Source organism: Microcaecilia unicolor, chromosome 2 (assembly GCF_901765095.1).
Source record: "Microcaecilia unicolor chromosome 2, aMicUni1.1, whole genome shotgun sequence".
In the NCBI taxonomy this organism is placed as follows: Eukaryota; Metazoa; Chordata; class Amphibia; order Gymnophiona; family Siphonopidae; genus Microcaecilia; species Microcaecilia unicolor.
Window position 1 is genome coordinate 575,272,791 of NC_044032.1, and position 21,126 is coordinate 575,293,916.

The 21,126-nt window shown below is 43.0% G+C and overlaps 1 protein-coding gene across 1 annotated transcript in view; it reads right to left on the minus strand.

Moving 5' to 3' along the window:
- Positions 1-2,137: 2,137 nt before the first annotated feature.
- CASP3 (caspase 3) overlaps positions 2,138-21,126 on the minus strand; it is a 72,415-nt gene continuing 53,426 nt past the window's right edge. The window contains exons 6-8 of the mRNA XM_030191508.1: positions 13,339-13,514; positions 5,783-5,903; positions 2,138-2,509 (exon numbers count right to left, since the gene is read on the minus strand). Coding sequence (XP_030047368.1) covers positions 2,280-2,509; positions 5,783-5,903; positions 13,339-13,514 — 527 coding nt within the window. The 3' untranslated portion in view covers positions 2,138-2,279. The remainder of the gene's footprint in view (positions 2,510-5,782; positions 5,904-13,338; positions 13,515-21,126) is intronic.

Here is a 21,126-nt window from a genome sequence, read left to right on the forward strand (position 1 = left end):
CTACTACAAAACAAGTTCAGGGTCTTAAACATTTGAAGCCAATCATATTGTTAATCTGTCACATAACAGGTGTCAAACTATTTAGATCTGCTTCTTCTACAAAACCAAGAAGTGTTTACATTTTGTATTATAATCAGTTCACAATGGGGCCCTTTTACTAAGGCCACAGTAGGCACTACAGCGTGCCTGTGTGCCAAAAAGCACTGCTACAAGATGTGCTGAGGTGTCCCGCGGTAGTGTGCTGATCAGCACATGCTAATCTCACAATGAAAAATATTTTTTATTTTTCAGTGAAGGAGGAATGACTATGGGTGGAGAGTAAGTGTGTCCAATGCTAATTGGCATGCGCTCATTGGGAAATTAGCGTGTCTTATTTAAGAAAAATATACAAACGCAGCCATTTTACCGCCACACTAAAAGTGGTCACAGTGCACAGGAAACCCACGTGCTAACAGAGCTGGCTACATTTTAGCACTGCTTAGTAAAAGAGTCCCTACATGTTTAAAAATTCTATACCCTCCTTTTTCTTCAGCGTTAATGGTTGGTATAGTTTGATACTATGATGTCTTAATATTCTGATTAAAAAGAGTAATTCAAGAAGGGACAGTTGTGACTCAGACTACAATATTAAGTGAACCAGAAGGGATTTCTTTAAAGAAAACTTTGTGGAATTAAAAAAAAAAAAAAATTAGGCGCTGATGTTTTTAATCATGGGTGATCATGCTAACCATTAGTAAATGGTCCCTTAGCATTATGTTTCCTAGTAAAAAGCAGAGATTGCAAGAGTGTTTCATGAATGGTACCCCCAGTGAGCCTGGAAATCAGAAGTTCCATTTTTCTGCACTGTTCAAGATATGCCAGAATTCTGATAAGGGAACTGCTCTCACAGCAAGCCAGAAAAATTAGTACTTAAATGACCTTTCAAACTTGCTCAAAATTGTTAGCCAATTGCTGTACTTGTATTGCAGTGGGAAGGAGGCTTCTAGAGGGAGTTTCTGGGTAATTTTTGTATATTCTGAATGCAAATATAATTTGTAACGGCAATAAGACATTCCACACCCAGGATTAGGACTGTGTCAGACAATTTCTGGTGTGCACTGTACTGCAATACGCACCCTGTCATGTTTTATCACAAAGGAAGCTACACCTTTTGGTCTGCAGTGCAGTAGTTCAAAAGTATACACCTAGTTGGGCAGACTGAATAGAAAGTACAAATATTTATCTGCCAACATTTACCATGTTACTATGTCAAGCATTAATATTTCTTCTGTGCCTACTGAAAATGTTACGACCAAATCATTATGTTTTAGGTTTAAGCAACTCCTCAGAATGCTTGCTAGCTATATTTGAAGAGTCATAAATTAGCTTACACAAAATGAGAACTCACTTTCTCAAATTGTATGAAATGCCATTTCTGTCACTATATTCAACTGGACCATTCAGAACGTTTGCTAACATTACTACCTCTAGCAATGTAGAACAGCTTAAAGAATTTTCATGGAGAATTTAATAATTCATATGTGGTTATTATCAGTGGCGCAGCCACAGGTGGACATGGGTGGGCCGGGACCCACCCACTTAGGGCTCAGGCCCACCCAACAGTAGCACACGTTTAGTGGTAGCTGTGGGATCCCAAGCTCGGCCAGCTGAAGACTTCCTCCAGATGGTAACGAAAACGTTACTCTCCATGATACCGGCACCTGCGTATGTTCAGTTTTCAGCACATGCCTGCTGTAGACTGCCAAGGTGAAAAGAAGCGTTTTCCCACCAGCTGAGATATATTTTGGGTGGTGGTTGGGAGGGGGAGGACAAATGGTGCCCACCCACTTCTTCCCTAGGCCCACCCAAAATCTGTTGCCTGGTTATTATGGCTTGTTCATGGATACTTATAAAAGATTGCACCATAAAGGATACAGCCACTTCTGTACCATAGTAGGAATCTATTCCGTGAAGCTGTGGCAAGCTTACCAACATATATCAATTTTTCCTTCATGAAGAGCTAATTGTACAAAATACAAGATTCTTGGGTCCCAGGAACTCATCAAGGAAATGAAAGAATCTCTAATTATTCCAGAGTTGAATGCTACATTAAGTTTCCAAACTAGTGACACAATTCTATTTCAACAAACTGACAATGATATATAGCACTGTGTCTTTTTATGGCTCATATTAAACACATATGAAGTTTTATGTTTTTATAATGCCAGGCGCTAATTTCATCCATCTCCTGGGAAGAATTTAATGTCATCTCACTTTTATGTTCACATATGTAGATGATTTCACTTGGTAAAATACAGCTCTTTGGTGAGCATAGAAACAATGCATGGGATTTGCTTCATTGCATTAAACCCTGGACAAGGTGAAGAGGATTCAAATTCTAATGCCACTTTGCGATTGACTCTGATTAGGATATGCATAAGCTCCAGTTTATCTGCATGCTGGTTCAACATCTCACAAAGGGACTGAATAAACCAGGAGCCATTTGTAGTATTTCTCCAAGAGTAATAACCTAAAAAAAAAAAAAAACAACAGCAATAAAAATATTTTGTCCCATTCTGAAAAACTCAAAATAAACAGTTTTCATTTACAATATAGAATCAAGAAAATGTGGTCTCCTGTGCACTGAAGTGCTGAGTGGAAAAAGAGCCATCACAATATCAAGCAAATAAAATGGAATGGACTAGCTTACTTGATCTTAAGTTTTACTGAGAATCTAATATTCCCAAACAACTCTTTTCAATTTTGTTTCTGTTTTGGACTATAACACCTCCACTGGGGAGACTATTCCATGTATCTAAATTCCTTCTGGGGAAGAAATCTTCTCTTCTAATTTCTAAGCAGAGCTAGGTAAATCTCAGGTGCAAGGTGGTCATGAAGTCTAGAAATCATATTCTGGGTTCCATGATGTGTTGGGATGAAACAAGGCTGCTGGTCACATGACAAGAGGAATTGGGCCAGAGGGCCTAGTGACAGCAGTGGTGAGAAAAGTAAAGCTGTGGGGAGAGTGCCATTCCAGGGAGGTGCAGAAGGGAAGTTGCAATGGAAATGAAAAAGGAGAAGCAGCAATACAGATGATTTGGGGACTGGGGAGATCATGAGAAAATACAGACACTAACATTCAATATTCTTGAGAAGAAAACAAATTTGGCAACCAAACAGGCTGATAAAGAGGAAGAACAGATGAAGAAAACATTAAATAAATAAAGATGGGTAAAATAATTTATCTAAAATCATTCTTGCATCTATAAATTCCTACACAATTTTGATTCACTGTTACATTAAAGCCATTATCTTAGAAGCTCTATGTGCAATTTCCATGTGGAAATACCAGGACACCAGGAACAACAAACTCCCACAGTATTCACAGGACATATATATGGAAAAAAAAATCACAATTTTAGAATGGATGCAATCTACACACGTATGCGCTGGACGTGTTCAGATCCAAATTTAGAACAGAGGTGTGTTGGAACTGGCACTGAGGTACACAACTGACGTATTCTAAAATGCCAGTGCCCATAGATGATGGGAATCCAAATACTGGCATCTGCACATGCTCTAAATCATATATACAAATGCTGACCTCACCTGCCTTTTGGAACTGCTACTTAAATTGGTAGCAGCTGAGATCCGAGTGTGTTTCTGTTGTCTGATTATAAGGTGTAGGTGCGTTTTTAGCTATCTTACATTTCCCTACTCTGTTTCCAGCCCTTCCCATCATACTTGTAAGTTCCTTCATTCCTCCTTATCTCTCTCCCCTGGCTTCCCTCAAATTCCCAGTGTGTGCCACATTACCATTGGGTTGGTCTGTCTGTGGCTGTCTCTGGTGAATGAGTAGCTGTACAAGCTCCGACACCCACTAAGACTGATGATATTGATAGACTGGTCTTCCTTGCACTGAAAAGTTTCTCTTGTTGCTTTTCTCTACTACAAAATCCCTCTTCTCTGCCATTTGAGAAAATAGAAGACAATGAGAAAGATCATGGTCAGGTCCCAGATATTGCAGGCACCAACTACGAATATCCATAACGGATATGGCTCTGTTGCATCAAAAACAACTTTTGAAACCACTGGGAAACTTCTTTCAGGACATATCTTCCAGAAAAATGGCCACAGCAAAATCAAACTACTTGATGTTGAAAAAACTCCTGGATGAGTACTCAAGGCCTAGCGAGGCCTATGCAAAGCTGAAAAAAACGTATAAACTGACTGGCAAAACCTAACTAGGGAAGCTACCAGGAAAACAACCACACAACAGTGATAGCACTCGCATGAAGAAAATATAAAAATGTAATGAAAAATTGTGCTGAAGTGACCATTGCAAAAAGTATGTCTGATCAGCTCTGTGGAAAACTAAAGATTGATGAGGTCCTGAATGACAGTGGAAGGCGCAATGAGGTATGCACGAGTGGTTGAGTGAGCTCAAAAGCTCTGTCTTAAGGGCTGGAGAAAGTTTCTGCACAGGGCTCCATTGATGACACCACCCATGTACGAGGAATTTTCTGTTCTGCTTGTTCGTGGAGAAATTGTGTTTCTGATTCCAGTATGTCAGTACAAAACATTTGAAGGCTGCAACATCAGTGAATGTAACAAAAGTCAAGACAACTAAACCTTCACAGACATAACACACCAGATTACAGAAAACAGTGGACATTTCAGCAGGCAAATGCTTCTTAAGTGAAGATCACTCACTTGAACCCTAAACTCATGATCAGGGAACTTAAAAAGGAATTTCAGACCTACACAGGAATACAAAATATTTGAATTTAAGATGGTCAAATACTCTGGATTCAATACAAGAATAAAGTAATTTGGCTATTGGACACAGTCTTTAAACTATAATATTTTAGTGTTTGCCACTATTGTCAAGCCCACCCCTTTAATGAGTTCCAATGGTAATGTAACCTGCAATTTTCTGGCATACACAGACCACCTCTCCTTATTTTGGATTCTGTACTATTTAAACCCAGTGTAAAATGGGTTCCTTCCTTAGGGAAAACAGAAAATGTGTCATGTGCAAGCAATGCAAGAAAGAAATATAGGATCTAGCTGCAAGAAAGAAACATCATAATGAAAACTCATATAATGCAAATGTTGGTATGGATATATCTGAAAGCGAAGATACTTACCTGTACCAGGTATTCTCCGAGGACAGCAGGCTTTATATTCTCGTGGGCGATGCCGATCCAATCCACAAAGCTCTCTTTTTTTAGCTTTGGCAAATGCCGGACTGGGCGACGCAGATTGGCATCACCCACTTGTGAGAATATAGAAGCCTGCTTGTCCTCAGAGAAGAACATACATCACCTGATTAGTGTATGTAAAAATCCACTTCACAATGCATCTTTTTCAAGATTCTATGCCATTTAGTGTGATTTAACAAGTCCCAACATATTTTAGTTACCAGATTTGTACCACTGTTTAGAAAGTAAGTGAAGCAGTATCAGTGGGAAACTTGATTGAAATCAATTCACATGGGTTACACATATACTACACTACTCTAACAAACAGGCAGAACTCACAACTTGTTTGTTGCTCCTTTATTCTACATAAAGACAAATAAAAAAAATACTCAAGAGGGATATTTGCTGCCATGTTTGGAACGTTTGTGCCAAGTACCTTTATGAAAGATTACTATCAACATAAAGCAAAACATTTTTGGCTTACAATGCCAATTATCAACTCTGGACAGGGCAGCTGAATGGCTGTTTGTGTCTTATTTGGGCTCAAGGCTCAGGCCTGAACTCCTCCAGATAAGATACTAACCGTCAGTTAATCATACCTGGAACTGTAGAATAAGCAAACAGAAAGTCTGCCTCCACTGGAATTTTTTGGCGGTCACCATAATCATCAGTGCTACTGTCTGCCTCGACTCCTGCATCTAACTCTGTTCCTCTGCAAGCCTAGAGCAAAAGAAATCAAGCATCAAAAAAGTTATACTCCATTCTTAACTATCACAGTGTTTAGTGTTACCTGAAAATAGGCAAAATCTCTCAAAATATAAATTTGTCTAAGAGATCTGTACTATCTGTGATAGTAACATACGGTAAGTTGCCATGCACTAACTGCAAGTGCTTGACACAATATTCTTCCTATTTGTCCTAATATACCTCTCATCAAAAAAGTACAAAGTAATATCTTATGATTAGAAAAAAACAAAAAAAATAAAGGTAATTCTAAGTCCTTCAATTCAACTTTCCAATTACTCACACAAACATCAGTGTGATGTCTGTCTCCTAATAAAAGAAGGCCCAGCACAGTAAAGAAGTATAGGAGCCAACTTTTCAAAATGAGACTAGGGGTGTTAAACTCAATGGAAATGACCTCTCCCTTGACACAGTCAAGGAGTTTGCTCAAATTGGGGGTGCTCAAGCACCCACAGAGCTGATCCTTATAAAAAGTAAAATTTACTATCACTGAAATGCAAAAATTTTGACACAAAAGCAAATTTTCTTTTTTTTTCCAAAATAGTTTTTATTAAAATGCAAGAAAAAAGTCACAAATACGTTCTATAAATCAGAACAAAAGCACATTTTCAATTAGTATTTGTGTGAACTGTTAACCAAATTATTTGTTAAAAATGTTTTTGCTTTACATTTCTGCACTGACCTGATCTCAGAAGCACAATGCTCAAAACGTAATCACAAATGTATTGTTAGTACAATAAAAAGATATTGAGTTCTGCTTCAATTGCCTTTAAATATGAAAGAATGTGTGACAATGCACTACAAACTAAGTTTCTTGTCTAGGATGGTCTAGGAAGAGAGCAGGCTGTAAATATTCACTGATGGTTGACACTGCAGGGTGGAACCGAGGATGGAGCATCAATATCAAAAGCCACTAAAACTTTCCAACATACCCTAAAGCTTGTTTGGGATATTCGAGTTGCATTGTTTGCAAAGAGCCCTCTCAGTCAACACTGAGAAAACCCTTTAGGGAAAGCAGCTTGGTTTTATGAGGACCTGATACCCTGAAGTCCTCAGAGAACATCTATTATAGAGAACATCTATTACAGGTAAATAACTAAGGAGGTCTTTTACAAAGCCGCGCTAACTTTTTAGCTTGGGGTAAAAAAACAGCTAGCGGTAAACACAGACACCCATTATATTCCTATGGGCATCTGTTAGATTCTGCTGGATAGGCAGGGGAATGTTTGGGACTCACTCCTGATTGGCTTGTCAGGGTTTGAGCCAGCAGACGTCAGTAGCCTGATCCATTTAAGCTTGCCTTTCCCCTGCAATCTTGCTTTGGCGTTTGATTGCTCTGATTGCTTGCTGAAGTCAGTCTGCGCTTGGTCGCTTGTGTGCACGTAGGAGTTTAGTCTCAGTCTTTGTGCTTGCTTATTGTGTGTGTGTGCTGGGTTCTCCCAGCATGAGCCTGATTGCCTCACTCCCCACACCTGGTTTGCTTTCTCCTTCTCTAATGTGCTGTCTCGGGTAAGCCTGTTCCTTCAGTTGTTTTAGTTTGTTTAACTTTCTCTCCCTCCATGTTCCCTTTGTTGTGCTGAGCTTCTGCTCTGCCCTCTGTGGTTCTACCTCCCCCGTCCTTGTATTTTGCTCTTGTTTGTTTGTTTTAGTTCTCTTTGTTTGCTGTAGCTGTCTCCTGTGTACAGGGAGCAGCGTTCCTTTTCAGGTCTGTGTGTGTCAAGGCAGCTTCCTCTATCTTTGTCTGTCTGCTGAGTGTTCTGCCCTGTTTTTTCCCTTTAGTGGTTCCATTTTTCCCTTGGGGGTTGTGGGGCCAGCTTTGTATATTCCTTAGGTAGTTCTCCCTTTCCCTTTGTATGCTGTATATTCAGCCTAGTGTGTTCCCTGTAACGTTGTATGCTGTAGGTACAGCCTAGTTCCCTTGTGTGCTGAAAGGTTCAGCTTAGTGTGTATTCCTTAGGTAGTTCTCCCTTTCCCCTTTGTATGCTGTATAGTCAGCACAGTGTTTTCTCTTGTGGGGACTCCCTGAATTGTTGTATACTGTAGGTACAGCCTAATTCCCTTGTGTGCTGAATGGTTCAGCCCAGAGTGTATTCCTATAATTGATTTCCTTTTTTCCTTGAGTGCTGTGTAGTATAAGCCTAGAGTGTTTCCTTCTGGGGCTTCCTGTACTCTTGTTCGCCTGTGGCACAGCCTTGTATTCCATTAGAGGCTTCTGCCTCTCACTCTTCCCTTTGTGACTCTACTCTCTGCACTGTGTGCGCTGCTTGTGACTCAGTTCCGTGTAGAACCCTTGTTATTCTTTCTCCCATCCCAGAGCGTGACTTGGTTCCTGGTCGGCTGTGAGGCTCGCTTGCTTGGTCTCTGCGTGAGTGGGTTCCCGATTGGCCGTGAGGCCCGCCTGAATTCTCTACCTTCCCCTTTCTGGTGGTGCCTGTTAGCTGTTGTGAGTGTGCGGGGTTTGATGGCTGGAGTAGTGCGTAGGGCCTGTTCGGTCCACCCTAGGCCTTGGCCTAAATCCTACACTAGGCCTTGTCCTGGGCTCACGTCCGGAATAACAGAAAGCCAAAGCCATGAGCTCGACTGAGTGGAGTGGAGGAGTGGCCTAGTGGTTAGGGTGGTGGACTTTGGTCCTGGGGAACTGAGGAACTGAGTTTGATTCCCACTTCAGGCACAGGCAGCTCCTTGTGACTCTGGGCAAGTCACTTAACCCTCCATTGCCCCATGTAAGCCGCATTGAGCCTGCCATGAGTGGGAAAGTGTGGGTTACAAATGTAACAAAAAAAAAAAACCCTCCCGCTATGCAGTTACTCCAGCAACTGCATGCTAGGATTCAACAGGTTATGGGAGCCGTTGATGCGCTGAATCAACGGGTAGACACTCTTTCTGCTACTGGGACTAGTGGAAACCCTTCACCCCCTAGGCCACAGGGTCCCGTATTGGGTGGCCTGGGCATTCGGGTAGCCCAGCCCCCTCGTTATGATGGCAATAGTAGGATGTGTCAGGCCTTTATAAATCAATGTCAAATTGTTTTTGAGCTACAGGCCCAGGATTTCCCTGCGGATTGAGTGAGGGTGGCATACATCATCTCCTTGCTCTTGGGATCCACCCTTGCCTGAGCCTCCCCTCTGTGGGAGAAGAGGGACCACATATTGGATAATCTGACAGAATTCCTGAAACAAACAATTTCGTCTTAGTTTTGAAGAACCCGGGAAGGCTTCCTCGGCAGCAACCCAACTTTTGAATCTGCATCAGGGTCGGCTTTCACTAGGCGAGTAAGCCATTCAATTCCGAACCTTGGCAGCAGAGCTGGGATGGGATAATCAGAGCCTGACTAGAGTATTCTGGCATGGGGTCTCTCCTGTCATCAAGGATGAACTCATGGGTCGGGAGCTACCCCCTTATTTGGATGACCTCATTCGTCTCTGCACCCAGGTGGACATCCGTTTCAGAGAACGTACTTCTGAGCATCTCGTCAGTCAGCGCTTTGGATGGGTCAACTCGAAGTCTCCACATAAGACCCCATCTTCCCAATCTCAGGTGTTGCGAGAAGGGCCAGAGCCTATGCAGGTTGAGCGTGTGTCTACTTCAGCTCAGGAGAAGCAACCTAGACGCTGCAAGGGGCTATGCTTTTATTGTGGAGCCAAGGGACATTTTGTCCGTGGCTGCCCAAATAGGAGGAAATTGGGAAACCAGCAGCCCTGATCCCGGCCAGGGAGACAGGATCTGGGCGGAAGTCTCTCTGTCCCTGGACGCAAGTTTTGGTTCCAGTTTTGTTGTTCAAATCCAAGAGCATGAAACCCAAAAGGGGGCATGGCCATGGGAGGGGCATTCCTAACAGTTGGTTGCAATGTTATAGAATATAGGGGGTGTGTATGTGGGAGCAAAAGGCACTATATAAGGAGTGTCAAAGCAAATGCAAGGCGCAGATAAAGAAGGCCAAGAGGGATTACGAAAAAAAGATAGCATTAGAGGCAAAAAAACATAGTAAAAAATTTTTTCGGTATATTAAAAGCAGGAAGCCGGCAAAAGAATTGGTTGGGCCGCTGGATGACCGAGGGGTAAAAAGGGCGATCAAGGAAGACAAAGACATAGCGGAGAGACTGAATGAATTCTTTGCTTCGGTCTTCACCGAGGAAGATTTAGGTGGGATACCGGTGTCGGAAATGGTATTTCAAGCGGACGAGTCGGAGAAACTTACTGACTTCACGGTAAACCTGGAGGACATAATGGGGCAGTTCAGCAAACTGAAGAGTAGCAAATCTCCTGGACCGGATGGTATTCATCCTAGAGTACTGGTAGAACTGAAAAATGAGCTTGCGGAGCTACTGTTAGTGATATGCAATTTATCCTTAAAATCGAGCGTGGTACCGGAAGATTGGAGGGTGGCCAATGTAACGCCCATTTTTAAAAAAGGTTCCAGGGGAGATCCAGGAAATTATAGACCGGTGAGTCTGACGTCGGTGCCGGGGAAAATGGTAGAGGCTATTATTAAAAACAAAATTACAGAGCACATCCAAGGACATGGATTACTGAGACCAAGTCAGCAAGGCTTTTGTGTGGGGAAATCTTGCCTGACCAATTTATTTCAATTCTTTGAAGGAGTAAACAAACATGTGGACAAAGGAGAGCCGGTTGATATTGTGTATCTGGATTTTCAAAAGGCGTTTGACAAGGTACCTCATGAAAGGCTACAGAGGAAATTGGAGGGTCATGGGATAGGATTAAGAACTGGCTGAAGGATAGGAAACAGAGTGGGATTAAATGGGCAGTATTCACAATGGAGAAGGGTAGCTAGTGGGGTTCCTCGGGGGTCTGTGCTAGGACCGCTGCTTTTTAATATATTTATAAATGATTTAGAGATGGGAGTAACTAGCGAGGTAATTAAATTTGCTGATGACACAAAGTTATTCAAAGTCATTAACTCGTGACAGGATTGTAAAAAAATTACAGAAGGACCTTACAAGACTGGGAGACTGGGCGGCTAAATGGCAGATGAAGTTTAATGTGAGCAAGTGCAAGGTGATGCACGTGGGAAAAAAGAACCCAAATTATAGCTACGTCATGCAAGGTTCCACGTTAGGAGTTACGGACCAAGAAAAGGATCTGGGTGTCGTCGTCGAGAACACACTGAAACCTTCTGCTCAGTGTGCTGCTGCGGCTAGGAAAGCGAATAGAATGTTGGGTGTTATTAGGAAAGGTATGGAAAACAGGTGTGAGGATGTTATAATGCCTTTATATCGCTCCATGGTGCGACCGCACCTTGAGTATTGTGTTCAATTCTGGTCACCGTATCTCAAGAAAGATATAGTAGAATTGGAAAAGGTGCAGTGAAGGGCGACTAAAATGATAGCGGGGATGGGACGACTTCCCTATGAAGAAAGACTAAGGAGGCCAGGACTTTTCAGCCTGGAGAAGAGATGGCTGAGGGGTGACATGATGGAGGCATATAAAATAATGAGTGGAGTGGAACAGGTGGATGTGAAGCGTCTGTTCATGCTTTCCAAAAATACTAGGACTAGGGGGTATGCGATGAAAACTACAGTGTAGTAAATTTAAAACAAATAGGAGAAAAATTTTCTTCACCCAACGCATAATTAAACTCTGGAATTCGTTGCCGGAGAACGTGGTGAAGGCGGTTAGCTTGGCAGAGTTTAAAAAGGGGTTAGACGGTTTTCTAAAGGACAAGTCCATAAACCACTACTAAATGGACTCGGGAAAAATCCACAATTCCAGGAATAACATGTATAGAATGTTTGTACGTTTGGGAAGCTTGCCAGGTGCCCTTGGCCCGGATTGGCCGCTGTCGTGGACAGGATGCTGGGCTCGATGGACCCTTGGTCTTTTCCCAATGTGGCATTACTTATGTACATGGCACAGCTGTATACTATTTTATTATATGGCACCATAAGTCAGAACCTGACTCATTCAAACATCCCGATACATGTTGGGATAAAGCCTTCCACACAAGCTACAGATCTGGAGTCAGATAAGCCAAGGACATCAGAATTCTCTTTGCCAGCTGGACTGATAGCACCTACATAGTGTTATCAGTCAAGAACTGATGGAGCACCCCTGCCAGCTGGACTGAGGCAGTGGCTGGCACAATTGCATGTTTATTAAAACAGTGGCTCATGGTAAGAGTGACCCTGCAGCATGATTAAGGTGGGAAAGTATATTTTTGCACTTTGACATACTTCTTTATTGGGCACAATCAGTGTGGAAAGAATCCTATTTGGTTTCTGTAGCACCGACCCCTACACAGGAGTCCAAAGGATTGCCATACTGAGTTCTGCAATTATCTGTTCTTTTCTAAGTTTTTGCTTTCTAATAACTACTTCAGAAGTGTGATTGACTACTGGTTTCCATTAAACAAATATCATAATACAAGTAAAGATGCTAGATATAAATTCAAAGAAAAACCCAACAAACATTCGATGGACAAATCTGAGGGGCCCTTTTACAATGCAAGTAATCAGCGGTAATCAGCAGCATGCCCACATTGGCTCACGCTACATGATTACCACGTGAGTAGCACATAAGGTCAATAGCTGGCGGAAAGGGCTCAGGCCATAAATAGGCGCGCACTACTTTAAATAAAAAGCAGTCAGATTTTCAAGACTGCTTTTTATTTAAACTGCTGAGCAAGATGTAAATAGGAACAAACAGTTTGAAATGTCTATATGTCGAAATGGTGGTAGCAATGTTCACACTGCTTTTCACAATTTTTGATGCCTCTTCTTGACATCTGCAAGAGCTTACATGAGGAGGAATCGTGATCAGGCCCCAGTTACATTTGTCCAAGATGGACGTGGCCCTGTCGCGCTGGATGCACTTCTTGAAACCACTGGGCGTTCTCAGATATATCAAGAAAAATAGTTGCAGCAAAAATCCCTTGGCTCAACTGTGAAAACTTTCCTGGCCGGGGGCATGGTGGGTTGCAGAAAATAAAGAAAACGTAAACGTGCTGAAAAACCTAAGAGGGATTAATGGAAAATGGCCCTATGTCAGACCAAAACAACGCTGAACACGATGAGACAGTTAGTCAAGATGTGAAACAATCCTCTGTGCTCCATGGAAAAGCAAAGACTGAGCTGGTACTGTGCAATGACAGTGGGTGGGAAGGTGTATGCATGCTTGGTGAACCACTTCCAAACATTTCCTAAAAGGATGCTGGGGAGTGTTTCCTGCACAAGGCTCTGTTGGATGATGTCACCCATCAGTAAAAATCTTACATCGTGCTTGTCCTTGGAGGATATTTGCACACAGTCTGAATTTGTGTTTTCAGTCTTGCATACCTATTGTTCTAGTATATCTTAAGAATCAGATATTTTCTTCATAGTGAACTCTGGGATTTCTGAGCATAAAAGTACAATAAATACTTGAGATGCTTAGATTGTCAATACTTCTCTACCTGTATAAAGAACAGCTTTGGCTTTCCAATCAGGCTCTTGCACTGGTCTCCTCTGAAGAGTCTTGTTATGTTTATCAGTTCAAGACAACCATCAGTTCCATAGATTTTGCCATCTTCCCCATGACTCAGAACTACACAAACAAAACAGTTTCGTTTGCTGTGGTCTTCTTTAGCAACTAAGGAAAAAAAGTGAAATACATAAATTTAACATATAAAACACATAATTTTAATTAAAAAAAATCTCCAAGTTCCTCCATCAGTCTGTCTAAATTTCCCCACTTGTTACAGACAACGAAGATACTTACCTGCAGCAGATACATATTTTTACTGACGGGTGACATCAGCTGATGGAGCCTGGCATGGGAAAACGTTCCCCAGCGACCTTCCTGCCTATTGTCATTGCACAGGACTTGCTTAATCTAATGTAATAGCTGATAAAATTTAACTCCAAGGGGAGGTGGGTGGTGCAGTAAGAATATTCATCCTGCTGTCCTCAGAGAATCCTGCTACCGGTCAACAACTTCGCTTTCTCTGAGAACAAGCAGGATGGAATCTTCTTACTATTGGGACTCTCTAGCTACCAAGCAGTCTTAAAACTGTGAAAAGAGTGAAAAAATGAGTCCTGCAATAGGCTAGGTCTCAGAACTTCAGATGAGTATGACATTACACAGCCTGGAAATGATATTAAATGGACCTGGGGGTAGGGGTGGATTTGGATTCTAGCCCTCAAACAGATTTTGAAGGATTGCCTGACCAAGCTGGCTGTCACATCAGGAGTCATGATCTAGGCAGTAGTAAGATGTGAATTTGTGGACTGACGCCCATGTTGCAACTCTGTAAATTTTCATTATGGAGGCAGATCTCAGTGGGCTAAAGACACAGCCATGGCTTGGACATTGTGAAGTGTGACATGATCCTCCAGAGAGCCAGCGAGCAAGGGCATACAAGAAGGAGCTGAAGGTGGCCAGCCAATTTGAAAATGTGCGCTTGCATATGGCAGCCCCCATCCTGTTTGGGTCAAAAGAAACAAAAAACTGGTTGGAATTTCGAAAAGCCTTAGTCTGCTCCAGACAGAAGGCCAAGACTTGATTGTAGTCCAGAGTGTGCTTTCATATTGATAGGCATATGGCTTTGGGGAAAAGGTTGGTAGAACTACTGACTAATTAACATACAATTCTGACATTATCTTAGGAAGAAACTTGGGATATATGTGGAAAAATCACTCATTGTAAAATTTGTATAAAGGTGGATCAACTACTAGGGCCTAGAGCTCACTGACCCTGCATGCTGAAGTGACCGCTAGCAAAAATAAGACCTGCTAGGTCAGATTCTTCAGGTGACAGATATCAAGTGGCTCACAAGGAGCTTTCGTTGAGTGGGTTAGGATGACGTTGACATTCCATGACACTGTAGGCGACCTGATGGGAGTTTCAGTCAGATGCAAACCCTGCATAAAGTGATCTACAAGCTGAGCAGGTTTACCCTCTACATTAGAGGCTGACTGAATTTCGGTTTCTGTGTAAAAATCGGGCCAAATTTGTTATCTGACCTTGTGTCTTTTGGCTGAAAATGCTGGTGCATTTTTGACAAAAACCTAAACTGTGCTGTGCAGCCCCACTCCCTCCCTCCTCTCAATAGGAACATTTCCTCTCTCTTGCCTCCCTGAACAAAAAGAGCACCTCCCCAACCCCGGGTCTATCATTTCATTGCTGATGTAGTGGCTAGCCGGTGCAGGAGCAATCCTCAATAGCTCCTGCTCATACCAGGTCCTTAGTCAAAATGGCCACTGGAAGTCACGGCAGCCATTTTGAGATTGGAACTGGTATAGGCAGGAACAAGAGACTGCTGCTGAAGGTCCAGCAGCCATTTTGACCAAGGACGGATTGGGCAGAAGTGGCTGGGGATTGCTTCTGCCCCAACTAGCCACTGAACCACAATACAGTAGGCTGTAGGGGGAAGGCTGCCAGGGAAACAGCTGTTCCCCATTTGGAAGCTAGGTTGAGCTTGGGCTAGTTTCAGTTTTGGCTGAAAACGAGTGGCTATTTTTGACCACAGATTCGGTTTCAGTCGGCCTCTACTGTATATGGCAGTGGTTCCTAAACCTGTCCTGGGGCCCTCCACTCAGTCGGGTTTCAGGATATGCACAATGAATATTGATGAAAGATTTGCATGCACTGCCTCCACTGCATGCAAATGTCTTTCATAAATATTCATTGTGGATATCCTGAAAACCTTACTGGCTAGGGAGTCCCCAGGACAGGTTTTGGAACCACTGATATATGATAAGTGGCAACTGCACGGAGGTAAATTCTTATGGAATTGGTCTTGAGATCTGATTCTGACAAACATAGTAACATAGTAGATGACGGCAGAAAAAGACCTGCACGGTCCATCCAGTCTGCCCAACAAGATAACTCATATGTGCTAATTTTGTGTATACCCTACTTTGATTTGTACCTGTGTTCTTCAGGGCACAGACCGTATAAAAGTCTGCCCAGCACTATCCCCACCTCCCAACCACCAGCCCGGCCTCCCACCACCGGCTCTGGCACAGACCGTATAAGTCTGCCCAGCACTATCCCCGCCTCCCGTAGAAGATATTCAAGCAGTTTTGTGCAGAGAAGGAAAAAAGAGTTTAGGGCCTTGCCCTTGCACTAGATGTCAAATCTCTTCCACTATAACCCATATGACCTCCTAGTGGATGTCACGGAACCCGGGATGGTGAGCCCTTGGGCTGCAGCAGACAAGACCTCTGTGGAGGCGCAGAGCAGAGGCAAACCAGGCACTGAATACAAACAAGATACCAGATATGGCAAATAGACGGAGCACACTCAAGACAAGGTGAAACCAGAGCCTGGTTAAAGTGAAAGTCAGGAACAGAACTTAAAAGCAGGAACCAGGAACAAAGGAAGGACACTCATACGGGCTAAAAGGCCGAACTGTAACCCACCCGTAACAGAGTCCAAGCATACAGGTCGCAAGGCCGAACTGGAACCCACTCATACCAGAGGGAAGGGAAAAGAAACAAAATGGAATCTCTTGAGCAAGTACTACTCAAGCAGTGCACACACAGTGCACTAAACAGAGCCACAAACAAGGGGTCAAAAGACCCTACACACAGGCACAAACACTGAAGGGGAAAGGACAACCCCACTTAGACTCACGTGGTAGAAACCACAAGTAAAAGATAAGAAAACCACACAAGGAGGCAGCACAGGGCTGGGCTTAGAACCATAGCTATAAATGAATAGTCCTAATCAAGTCAAACTGACATCACACAGAGAGGTATCTCAGGGCTGAGCTAGTAGTCCCAGCTAACGTAAGAACCACCCACTCAAACACAAACAAAACCAAACCAAACCAAACAGAGAGGACGCTCAGGGCTGTGCTAGACCCACAGCTATAAACGAATAGTCCTAACCAAGTCAAACAGAAATCACACAGAGGGGTAGCTCAGGGCTGAGCTAGTAGTCCCAGATAAACGGAAGAGCTGTCCACTCGTGCCACACAGAGAGGCAGCTCAAGGCTGAGCTAGTAGTCACAGCTAAACAGAAGAACCACCCACTCAAACACAAACAGAACCAAACACAGAGGAAGCTCAAGGCTGTGCTAGTAGACACAGCTAAACGAAAGAGCAACCCAACACAAACAGAAGCCAAACAGAGAGGACGCTCAGGGCTGAGCTAGTAGACACAGCTAAACGAAACAGCCCACTTGTGCCACACAGACAGACTGCTCAAGGCTGAACTAGTAGTCACAGCTAAACAAAAGAGCTACCCACTCAAACAGAAACCAAACTGAGAGGACTCAAACAGACAGCACACAGGGAAAACTCAAGACAAGGCCACACAAAGGAACACTCACAGCTGTACCATACAGCACTCAGGGAAGAGGGATGCCACTCAAAGGAATAATCAAGGGCATTCCACCAGGCACTCAAGGAGAAAGGGAAGCCACTCACAGGAACACTCACAGCTTTACCACACAGCACCCAAGGAAAAAGGGAAGCCACTCATAGGAATAGAAAAGGCTGTGCCGCACAGCACTCAAGGATAAAGGGAAGCCTAGGGATACACAAGGCAGTGCCACAGAGTCAAATAACACACACTAGAGACAAAGGGAAAAGCAAGCAAACAGAGAAAGCTGCCTTTACACATACAAATCCACATACAAATCAGATAAGGAGCAATGCTCACAAGAACCAGGAGTCAAACACAGGAGACAAAGAGTTAAAGCTGGCTAAAGGGAAGGGCTGCTTCTAATACACAAGTCAGAAAGAAGCAGGGCTTACAAGAGCAAAATAACGAACACTGTAGTCAAATGTTTAAAGCAAACAAAAGGAAAAACAAACAATGTTCTTACCAGAAGTCAGTCAGCACCCACAGCTGGGTAGGGAAAGGGAAGAGGCAGGCAGAGACAGAGAAGACAGAGCACACACAGCTGCACGGAAGCAAAGTAATCAAGGAAAGCAGCTGTCAACAACTGGCTCTCTGAACAGTGAAAGGTAACAAGGGAAACAGAACAGGCTTATGCTGAAAAGCCTAGTTAACAAGGAAGTATCCATACAGGTTCAAACCAGAACCACACACACAGAGAAACTGAACAGGGTTTTGCTTGGAAGCAAAATAACAGGCAAATAATCCATACAAATTCAAACCAAAACCACACACACAGGGCTCAGGGCTGTGCCCAGAGGCACAGCTTAACAAGAAGGCCAGTTCCCTCAGAATCAAACAACAGTACAAGAAGAAAAGGGAAAATAGACCTGTTGCAAAGGCCCCGCAGGAAAGCTCCCTGGGTCCTTATAAAGGAGTAGGCTGATAATGTCACAAGTAGGAAATGAAACAGATGCAAGGAGACCAAAGCGAGGCTTGGCTAACAGGAAGAAAAAACAGGAAAAAAGCAGACTGGAGAGGTCACAGAGCTAGATACAGAGAAACAGTAGGTCTGGACATAAGGGCACGGCCACAACCGTTACAGTGGATCTCTGCTAGAAGCAAGCAGGACCTGCGAGATCTCCTCTAGTTGGTTCAGGGAGTCCATCTCTAACCTCTCAACATCCAAGCCCCCAATTCCTCCTTCACTTTCTCCCCAGACTATGGCCAAGAACTTTCATAAGGTTCACAAGATTAACCTTGAGTTCTCAACCAAGTCCCCTCCACCTCTCCTTCCCTCATTCCATTCTCTCAACCCTCTTTGAACCCCTGCCTCCTTTTCTGAAAACACTGAAAAGGAAACTGCACATTTTATTTCCTCCTCCAAACTGACTACCTGCTCCTCTGATCTACTCAGTACTCTCTCTCCTACTGTCATCCCTTTTATCTGTCATATCTTCAATCTTTCACTTTCCTCAGCAACTGTTCCCGACTCCTTCAAACATGCCATAGTTACACCACTTCTCAAAAATCCTTCATTGGACCCTAACTGCCCAACTATCACTTCATCTCCCTCCTCCCTTTCCTATCCAAGATACTTGCTGTTCACCACTGTTGTCTTGACTTTATTTAATGTCAAGCTATTCTTGATCTACTTCAATCTGGCTTTCACCCTCTAAAACAGCCCTTGCTAAAGTCTCCAATGACCTGTTCCGGGCCAGATCCAAAGGTTTATTCTATCCTCATCCATCTGTTGCTTTAGACACTGTTGATCACCACTTACTTCTTAATCTGTTGTCCTCACTTGGATTTCAGGGCTCTGCTCTTTCTTGGTTTTCTTCTTCTCTCCCATCACACTTTTAGTGTATGCTCTGGTGGATCCTCCTCCACTTCTATCCCACTATCAGTTGGTGTACCTCAAGGCTCTATCTATACTTCTTACATTGTTGCTCTGATCTCTTCCCATGGTTTTCAGTATCACCTTTATGCTGATTACTCCCAGATCTACCTCTCCACATCAGAAATTTCAGCAGGAATCCAGGCCCAAGTCCCAACCTGCCTGTCTGTCATTACTGCCTGGATGTCTCACCGCCATCTGAAACTAAACATGGTCAAGACTGAGCTTCTTAACTTTCCCCCTAAACCCACCTTCTCCTTTTCCACCATTCTCTATCTCTGTGGATAACTCTTTTATTCTCCTTGTCTCATCAGCTTGTAACCTTGGGGTCATCTTTGACTCCTCTCTCCTTCTCTGCACATATCCAACAGACTGCTAAAACCTGTTATTTCTTTCTCTATATCATCACCAAAATTTGTCCCTTCTTTTCTGAGCATACTACCAAAAACCTTATCCACAATCTTATCATCTTCTCAATAAGCCATCTCTCTCCTTCAATCTGTTCAAAACTCTGCTGCATGACTTATATTCCACCAGTGTCGTTATGCTGATGTTAGTCCTCCCCTCAAGTCACCTCATTAGCTCCCTATCTGTTTCTGCATACAATTCCAACTCCTCTTGTTGACTTACAAGTGCATTCACTCTACAGCTCCTCAGTACCTCTCCATTCTTATCTCTTCCTACACGCCTCCCTAGGAACTCCATCCATTGGATAAATTTCTCTTATCTGTACCCTTCTCCTCCACTGTTAACTCCAGACTCCGTTTCTTTTATTTTACTACACCTTACGTCTGGAATAGACTTTCTGAATCAATACATCAAGCTCCAACTCTGGCTGCCTTCAAATCTAGGCTAAAAGCCCACCTTTTTGAGGCAGCTTTTAACTCCTAACTCCTATTCACTTGTTCAGTACCCATGTCTGTTTTATAATTCTTACCTTAAGTAATTCCCTTGTTTGTTCTGTTTATCTGTCTTGATTAGATTGTAAACTCTGTCGATCAGGGACTGTCTCTTACATGCTCAGCGCTGCATATATCTAGTAGCGCTATAGAAATGATAAGTAGTAGTAGTAGGGTTAGGAACTGAAGGAAGGGATGTAGGAAGGATTTCCTGTTCTGAGTGATGAGGAAGCATTCATGGATCTTCGGAGGCTAGCTCCAGAAGGAATGGGAACCAGATCTGTCTTGGCCAGTAAGGTGCGATCAGAATTATGGTTCCTCAATCCTGCTTGAGTTGAGTTTCAGAAGAGTTTGTGCTATGAGAGGCACTGGAGGATATGCATGCATAGAACACCTTCACTCCAACTGAGGAGAAAGGCACCCGAGGCTAGTTTGCCATGTAATCCCAATCTGAAACATAATTGAGGGATTTTTTTTGTCGAGATGAATGGCAAAAAGGTCTATTGAAGGGATGCCCCATTCTTTTCTACTACTACTTATTTCTATAGCGCTACTAGATGTAAGCAGCACTGTACATAAAACATGTAAGAGACTGCCCCTGCTTGATAGAGTTTACAAACAGGTTAACTAAGGGATTAGGGAGTTATTAATTATGAGAATAATAAAAAAAAAAACATGGGTACTGAACAAGTAAATAATAGGTTAATAGTTAAAAGAAGCCTCAAAAAGTGGGCTTTTAGCCTAGATTTAAATAGGGCCAGAGATGGAGCATGATGAATCTTTTCAGGAAGTCTGTTCCAGGCATATGGTATAACAAGATAAAATGAATGGAGTCTGGGGTTGTTCAGTTAAGAGTGATTTACCAGAAGAATGGAGTTCACAGGGAGGGGTGCATGGAGAGATATGAGATACTGAGGAGCTGCAGAATGAATGCACTTGTAAGTCATTAAGAGGAGTTTGAACAGTGTATGGAAAGGGACAAGGAGCCAATGAAGTGAATTGAAGACGGGGGTTATGTGAGTGTAGCGACATTGACGGAAGGTAAGTCATGCATCAGAATTTTGAACAGCTTTTAGGGGAAAAAGATGGTTTAGTGGGAGATCTGTGAGAAGCAATT